This window comes from Apium graveolens, chromosome 6 (genome assembly GCF_009905375.1).
Source record: "Apium graveolens cultivar Ventura chromosome 6, ASM990537v1, whole genome shotgun sequence".
NCBI classification, from domain to species: Eukaryota; Viridiplantae; Streptophyta; class Magnoliopsida; order Apiales; family Apiaceae; genus Apium; species Apium graveolens.
In genome coordinates this window covers 207110683-207119905 of record NC_133652.1, presented here as the reverse complement: position 1 = coordinate 207119905, position 9223 = coordinate 207110683, and the positions used below count along the sequence as shown (strand labels likewise).

The window sequence follows — 9223 nt, the reverse complement described above, 5'->3', positions numbered from 1 at the left end:
AAACCAGTTAATGACTCATCAGGCTTTAAGTCAAAGTGTTCATACTCTTGAGTAAGTATAGTCTTCTTGTTCTTCTTAATTGAATCAGTTCCCTGGCATCTTGTCTCCAAGGCATCCCATATCTCCTTTGCAGTCTTGCAGTTAATTACCATGTTTGACATTACATTATCAATGGCACTATGCAGCAAGTGTCGTACCTTAGCATCCTTAGCAATTGATGAGATATCTTCAGCAGTGTAATTACTCTTCTCCTTTGGTACAGACTTTGTTGGTTCACCTGCAACTACAACAGAGAGTTTGGTTGGCTTGTGTGGTCCTTAATTGATTCTGTCAAGGTATTCTGGATCAGTAGCTTCCAGAAACATAGACATCCTCACCTTCCATATGGGATATTCAGATGGTTTCAGTATGGGAACTCTAATAATCTCATATCGACTATGGATTTGAGTCTTTGGAGGTTCTTCAGTTTTGGTGGGCTTGGTTGGAGTTTGTTCTTCTTCAGACATGATTGTTTTTGGATCTTAAACTGTTTGTGTGTTAACAGATCTGCTCTGATACCACTTGTTAGGTCACACACAGTGTAGAAGGGGGTTGAATACAGTGTTTATCACAATCAAATCGAATATAAGAACACAGAAAATAGATTTTATTTAACACAATAAACTTTGTTATAATATGGAACTGTCCTCTCTCAGTGATGAACAACTTATCACGAGAGCTGCTAGGGTTACAATGAATAATAACTTCGATTATGATAACACATATAGTGTAAGCTCTATATGTGTGTTTATATACTACACAGTTACAAGATAAATTCTAATTGATATGGAATGTAATTCTGCTTCCTAAAATATATCAACTAGTTATCTTTTCTTCCAAGTATTATATTCTTCATAGAACTCCTTCTTCATGCATATCTCTTCTTGTGTTTGTCTTGATCTTCTTTCCTTTCAATCATCCGCCTTCCTTATCTAAAAGTCTCCTTAAGTCCTGATATTATCTCCTGATAGATATCTCCTGATAACTTAAGTTCTAACAACTTAAGTTCTGACTTCATTATCAGTGCTGATTTCCAGTTAAGTACTGATTTGTCCTGTTACGTAAGATCTGAAAACTAAACACAAATCATATTAGTCATGACATTATCAAATATATCTAACATCATCAATTCTCTTAATGTCAGAGAATATCCTCATTTATTGCTTATATGCCTGCACACAACATTCATCTACAAGCTTGGAAGATATGTTAGGAACAAAGTGGTTCAAGATAAGCATAAAAAAATCTATGATAATAGAATTTCTTTCTTCCTTCTTGCACATTGTTCAATTTAGCTCCCATTTGAGTGAGCAACATATCACCAATGTTAATCACCTTATCAAACAAGAGACTATGACCAATTTGATAAGTAATAACGGTAATAGCATTAAAGCCACTACATTTACCAGTTAAATACTTAGCAATTTGATCAAAGGAAAAGGACCGTTCTTTTCTCAGATAAGGCCTAATTAACTTACTCATGTTTTCAAAACTAGCAGATTAACCTAATGATTTAAACATGCTTTTAATATCACTATCAGAAATAGTTTCATCAAAAGATGTTTGAACATGTAGCTTAAACACATAGTTGAGCACATCAACAGTTACATCAAAAGTAGTGGAGCCAAAGGTGAACATAATGTTATATGGTTGATCCTGAGAAGGATCAACCACCTTGGCAGAACTTCAAGCCTGAGATACAACATCCATATGAATCACTAGGGATGCCTTAAGAATGTAACTGAGCTCGCTTTGCTCAAGAAAGTCCATCATCGGTTAGTAGTCAGCATCTACACCCATCTTCTCTCCTAGGGCTGCCACAAGATTTGTTGTCATAAACTCAAAGTCTCCAAAAGTGAAGGAAATACCTTTGGGTCCCCTCATTACGGTAGATTGAGCATCCATTGAAGTGATTGAGTTAACGAAAATAAAGATTCTTGAAGAAAATGAACTAGGGTTCGTAAAGAGCTCTGAGTGTATTTTTGCCTTAAAAAATAAATTACAATAAACAAGTGACCAAAATGAATGTTAATTTTCTATTTTTTTAATTTGCATACAATACACATGAGTCTACAGCCTGTAACCAGTAAAAAGTAACTGTTACCGCCTATTTCAAGTCATTTGAACGGTTCAAACATAATCCGAGTCTGTAGGTGTGAATTTTAACCATTTTATAGTCTAGGCGCTTTTGTTCTCAGAGTCTACAGACTCATTAGATTCTAGAAGTTAGACTCTGTCAAGGTAAAGTACTTCAAAAATTTTGCAATCTCAAATTATAGTTTGAGATATCAGGAACTATAATTAAAGTACATACCTTGCTGCCTTGTTGTAACTGTGCAAGTACATATTTAACATACCTAATTCACCTACCAGTCTGAGAAAGGTAGACTCATCAAGTGCTTTTGTTAAAATGTCTGAAATATGTCTGTCAGTTGGAATATAAAGAAGTTCCACAATACCATTTTCAATATTTTCTCTAATAAAATGATACCTGACATTAATGTGTTTTATTCTGGAATGTTGGACTGGATTTTCTGCAATTTCAATAGCACTAGTATTATCAAAATACATAGGAATATTTGAAAAATATTAGTCCATAATCAAGCAACTGATTTTTCATCCGTAGAATTTGAGCATAGAAACTTCCAGCTGTTATGTATTCAGCCTCAGCTGTTGAGGTTGATATAGTCTGTTGTTTCTTGGTATACCAAGAAATTAGCCTATTTTTCTTGGCATTGACTTGTTGTGCTTTTTCTGTCCACTTTGCATCCTGCATCATCAGAGTCTGAATAACCAACTAGCGAAAAATTAGACTCTCTAGGATACCAAAGTCCCAGAGTCTGTGCACCCTTGAGATATCTAAAAATTCTTTTCACAGCTATCAAATGTGATTCTCTAGGGTCAGCTTAAAATCTAGCACACAGGCATGTTGTAAATATAATATCTAGTCTACTAGAAGTTAAATATAATAATGAGCCAATCATACCTCTGTAGCTAGTATTGTCAACTTTCTTACCCTTAGGGTCAGAGTCTAGCTTAGTAGCTTTTGACATGGGAATCTTGGCAGTTGCACAATCTTGCATATCAAACTTCTTCAACAATTCTTTAACATACTTTGATTGATTGATGAAAATTCCATCATCAGTCTGCTTGACTTGAAGTCCCAAAAAGAAGTTCAATTCTCCCGTCATGCTCATTTCTTAGTTTGACTGCATTAGTTTGCTAAACTTTTCATAGAGTTTTTTATTAGTAGAACCAAATATAATGTCATCAACATAAATTTGGACAAGCAAGAGATCACCTTCATGTTTTCTAATAAAAAGAGTTTTGTCAATGGTACCTCTAATGAACTCATTTTCAAGGAGAAATTTGGATAGAGTTTCATACCATGCTCTAGGTGCTTGCTTCAATCCATAAAGTGCCTTTTCTAACCTGTACACATGATCAGGAAATTTTGGATCAACAAATCCTGGTGGTTGTTCCACGTAGAGATCTTCTTCCAATTTTCCATTCAAGAAAACACTTTTCATATCCATCTGATAGACCTTAAATTTTGAGTGAGCTGCAAATACAAGAAACATTCTGATGGCTTCCAATCTTGCTACATGTGCAAAAGTTTCATCATAGCCAATGCCTTCCTCCTGAGAGTAACCTTTTGCGACTAGTCTAGCTTTGTTTCTTATTACAGTACCATTCTCATCAAGTTTGTTTCCGAACACCCATTTGGCACCAATAATCGACCTGTTTCTAGGTCTTGGTACTAGTTTCCATACTTTGTTTCTCTTAATTCGTTCTACTCTTCTTGCATTGCAATAATCTAATCAGGGTCTTGCAAAGCTTCCTCAATTTTCTTTAGTTCATTCTAGGAGAGAAAACAACTGTATAGACATTCATTTTGAGTAGCTTTTCTTGTTTGAACACCACTCTCAGGATCACCAATTATCAAATCAGAATTATGATCCATTGCCCATTTTCTAGCTGGTGGAAGACTGGTTCTGGAACTTGAAGCTCCCCTAAGTCATTGGCATTTCATGTATTTGATTGGAATTCAAATCAGGAGGCTCCCCCTGAGTTGTTTGATCCTGTAAAAGATTCAGAGTTATTTGAACCAAACCCTGATGAACTAGACTTTGAAGAGCTAGAATCTGTCTGTCTAGACTCTGACTGACTAGTCTCTGAATTGTTAGACTCTAAGTTGGTTGGAGTTGAATTTCTTGGCTCCCCCTCAGAGGGTGCAGGTTCTTCTGTTGATTCAGGAGTAATTTGATACTCTTCATCCTCATCATCTTCATCTATCTCAGAACTTTTGAAATTTTCAAACTCCAATGTTGTAGACTCTAGTTCATCCTGCAGACCTGTAATCTTTTTGTCATCAAATACAACATGAATAGATTTCATAACAATTTTGGTCCTGAGATTGAAGACTTCATACCAAATACAAGGGCATCCAGAGTCTTCAATCTCAGGATGTACCAAATACAAGGGCATCCTGAAAATTTAGCGTCATCAGCCTTGGCTTCAAATTTGCTTAAATTTTCAGGATGTACTTTTAGTACAAAGCATTTGCATCCAAATATGTGAAAGTGTTTCACACATGGCTTCTTGTCCTTCACCATTTCATTGGGAGTCTTTCCATGCATATTTATCAAGGTACAATTTTGAATAAAACATGTTGTACTGACTGCCTTAGCCCAGAAATACAATGACAGTTTAAACTCTATCAACATTATCCTGGCTTCTCTATGAGTGTTCTCTTCTTTCTCTCCACAACTCCATTTTGTTGAGGTATTCATGGTGTATAAAATTGTTGAGTGATTCTCTTTGATGCACAGTATTCCTCCATGATTGCATTCTTGAATTCAGTTCCATTGTCACTCCTTAGTATTCATATAGTCTTCTTTGATTTTGTTTCTAGAAAGGTGACATGGTCTATTATGTGTTGTGCAGCTTCATCCTTTGAGTGTAGAAAGAAAACCCATGTATATATTATAAAATCATCTACAATGACAAGAGTATATTTCTTTTTGTTAATTGACATCATATTTATTGGGCCAAATAAATCAAAATGTAATAGATAAAAGGGTTAAGAAATTGTGTTAGTTGTTTTGCTCTTGAAGGATGTTTTCTTTTGCTTTCCAAGTTGACATGCTTCACAAAGTCCATCTTGAACAAAATCAACATGTGGTAATCCTCTCACAAGATTCTGTTTCACCAACTTATTGAGTGTTTTGAAGTTGATGTGTGACAGTTTCTTGTGCCATTTCCAGCTTTCTTCAGTTGAGGCTTTGCTATATAAGCATGTGACTTCATTGTTATAACAATCCTCCAAGTTGGCTTCATATTGTTACCATGTCTATATTCTTTGAAAACTAAAATGATTATTTCTTTATGAGTCACTAGACATTCTTTGTTGTCAAAGCTAGTATGGTAACCTCTATCTCCAAGTTGACTTATGCTGATTAAATTATGTTTCAAGCCATCAACTAGAGCTACTTCATCAATGATGACATTCCCAAGTACAATCTTGCCATATCCCAGTGTTTGTCCTTTGTTGCCATCTCCAAAGGATACTTTTGTGCGAGCCATTTCCACAAAGTCTGTAAGCAGGGATTTCTTTTTAGTCATGTGTCCTGAGCATCCACTGTCCAGGATTAGGGTTATTTTCTTTACCCTGGTTCCCTGCATACATGAAGCAACTAGTTAGATGTTTTGAGGACCCAAACTATTTTGGATCCTTTCTTACTACCTTTAGGTGAAACAGGCTTAGTATTTTTCACTTTTATTTTACCTGTTTCATTTGTTGCCCTAGACTCTGGTAGAGTCTTGACAGTATCATACCAGCTTTTATCAATAGAGGATTTTAGCTCATAAAAATTATAATACAAATCGTGATAGTCCCTACACATATAGATAGAATGAAATATGTTACCATAATGATAACAAGGTTTTTGTGGAATGTAGTGACTTTTCAGAGTGTGTGAAGGAATAGACACTGATTTCTTCTCAATTTTTGCTTTATAATCTAGAGCTAAATGGTTTTGGTTTCCACATCTATAACACTTTTTCCTAAGAGCATTAGGATCCTTTTGATAATTATTGGCCTTATTAATGCCTTCCTTGCCATTCCTATTTCTCCTAGTCTTTGTAGACTCTGATAAGTTCTCTAGCCTTTCCTTTAACTTAGACTTAGACAGGTTCCCAATGTTAATGATTTTCGTAGGTTTCTTTGCTCCTGATTCATCTATCTTATTATCAACAGCAAGGGGATCATTGACAGATAAATTTATTGTTTCTTTAGGTAATGCAGTCTTACTTTCAGAAGTCACAAACTTAACAGGAGTGAAAGTACCCTTTTCTTTAGTCTTATTAACTTGGCTAGCTTCTTCATTATTTTCATTCTCAATAATAGGTCTTTTTCCTTGACTCTTGTCATAGCCTAGACCCGCAATTTGACACATATTTTGATTGTTGATAATTTCCTGAACTTTTCTACCAGAGTATGTCCACACTTTGAACTTAAGCCTCTCTTCCTCTAACTCATTCTTAACAAAGTCATAGGCTTTTAAGACTTCAGTGTAGTTGTGTTTACATTTCTCATAATCTTTTTTGTATTCTTCCATAAACACTAATCAGACTCTAGATGGTTATTCCTGCTAGTCAAGGTTAAATTTTATTCTTTTATACTGTCACTTTCGTTAGTGAGAGACTTATAGTTTGACATTATCTTATTAAGCTACGTTGAACAATTCTAATACCATTAGAGTCTAAATTAAGTAAAGGTTCGGGAGAAAAGATTGATACCTGAGTTTTAAGAGATGCAGCTTCTTTGGGAGATTCTGATTTTTCTGAGGAGACAGCCATCAATGCTAGATTTCCATAATCTATTTCATCTTCTGAGAGAAGTGTTTTCCCTTTTCCTTGACATTTTACTTTTCTGCAATCACTAGCAAAGTGCCTCAGTATTCCACAGTTGAAACATTCGACATTTGCCTTGTCTAGCTTGATAATTGTGCTTTTGCCCTTCTCAATTTTCTCATCTTCCTTTTTGAATGATGGCCTCTTGCTAAACTTACCAGTTCTTTTGATGAATTTCATTCTTTTGAAATTTTTAGCAAACATAGCCATCATCTGACTCAGATATATCTCATCTTCAGAATCAGAGTCAGTCTCAGTAGACTCTGACTCAATAATATTTTTACCCTTTTTCCTTGAATCCTTGATTCTAGCTTCTATGGGTTCTTCCTCTTGTTCTTTCTCTGACCCCATTAAGAGTGCCACAGATTTTACCTTCATAGACTTCTTGTTCTTTCTCTGTTGCATCTCTAAATCATATGTCTTGAGTCTTCCATACAATTCTTCTAGAGTAATATCATCCAAATCTCTTGCTTCTCTTATTGTTGTTGTCTTATTATCCCACTCTTCAGGAAGGGCCCTCAGAAACTTGGTGTTGGTGTCTTCAGCATCATACACTTTACCAAGTATGGCCATCTCATTTAGGAGTTTAGTGAATCTATCATACATCTCGATAATAGATTGTCCATATTTTGCTTCAAAGTACTCATGCTCCTGAATTAGCAGGGACCTTGCATTCTTCTTGACATCCTTGGTCCCTTCACAGTGCACCTCAAGTTTTGTCCACATCTCCTAAGCAGTTTTGCATGATATAACACAGTTTGTAAGAACAGAGTCCAAACTGGTAAAGAGGATGTTCTTGACTTTTGTTTCCTTAAGGACATTCTCATTGTCCTCCTTTGACCACTCGGCCTTTGGTTTCTCAACAAAGTGCTCTTCAACAATTTTTCCTTCATCAGTGGTTTAAGGAACAAGCCATGAAGGTACATAGGTTCCATCATAGATCTTGTCAAGATAGTCAGGGTCTGTAGCTTCCAGATGGTGCAACATCTTGACCTTCCAGTGGGCGTATTCGTTTCTCTTAAGCATAGAAATCTTAGAATTGACATCTTTGTTTCTAGACATCTTCGATCGATTTTAAACGTTAAGATCTAATACCAATTGTTTTTCTAGTTGGACAAGTAAAAGGGGGGGTTGAATACTTGTACTGTCTTTTTACCTCGTTTCAAACTTGAACTCAGATGATTTAAAACTTAAACGATTAACAAAGATTAAACACAAAGTATGAAGAAAATATTGTTTATATTATTAACGATCAAATGCAAACTCTCCTAGGGTGTACACAGACCCTAGCAACTACAATGTGTTTATCACAACAACTCTCTCTGTCTCTATGCTCTTACAAAAGTTTGACTCATAAATTAGGTTACATAGAATGTTTATATAGAGAACTGCCTATCAACTAATAACAGAAAATCAAATTACAATAGGAATATGATTCCTAATTATTAGTTGACAGTTTCCTTCTCGAATTCTCTTTCCTTCCCATAGCATATCTACAATATAATTATCTTTATCTTCGAAGACTTTCCATTCCTGTGATCACCTTCCAAATTCTGCTTCAGCTTTATAGACTCTGAAAACTTCAGACTCTGATGATCTTCAGTCTCCGACAGACTATAGACTCTGATTGTCTACAGACTGTGATCATCTTACAGACTCTGACTTGCGTCTAGACTCTGGTTTTATTATCTGCTGAAAATCTTCTAAGTACAAACTAAATGATGACCATCTAGACTCTGATTATAAAAGTTCAGAGACTACAAAGACTTATTATAGATAAACTATGTGAGACCCTGCTCTAGTATTTTGTACATCATCAAATGAATATATTCCTAACAGCTTTTAAGACTTCAGTGTAGTTGTGTCTACACTTTTCAGAATCATTTTTACATTCTTCCATAAATATTAACTTAGACTCTATATGGTTATTTCTATTTATCAAGGTTAAATTTTCTTATGTTAACAAGTCATTTTCATTAACAAGAGACCTATAGTTTGTCATTATCTTATTAATCTCACTTTGCATAATTTTAATACCATCAGAGTCTAAATTGATTAAAGATTCAGGAGAAAAGATTGATACCAGAGTTTCAGGAGATGAAGGTTCTTTCGGAGATTCTAATTTTTCTGAGGAGACAACCATCAATGCTAGATTTTCATAATCAATTTCGTCCTCTGAGCTTGAATTTGCCCAGTCATTTCCTATTGAGATGAGTGTTGTTGGTCCCTGATATAGTAGAAGGGGGGTTAAATACAATATCAATATTTA

General features: G+C 35.1%; 1 protein-coding gene across 1 annotated transcript; it reads right to left on the bottom strand.

The window, feature by feature from the left end:
- Window positions 1–6759: 6759 nt before the first annotated feature.
- LOC141665701 (uncharacterized) lies at window positions 6760–7680 on the bottom strand. The gene has a single exon (XM_074471686.1). It carries the CDS (start codon window positions 7678–7680, stop codon window positions 6760–6762), a length of 921 nt encoding a protein of 306 aa, XP_074327787.1.
- Between the last annotated feature and the right edge of the window lie 1543 nt (window positions 7681–9223).

Coding starts and splice junctions, on each gene's coding strand:
- LOC141665701 (XM_074471686.1), bottom strand. CDS start 7,680: ATGTGGACAAAACTTGAGGTGCACTGTGAAGGGACCAAGGATGTCAAG.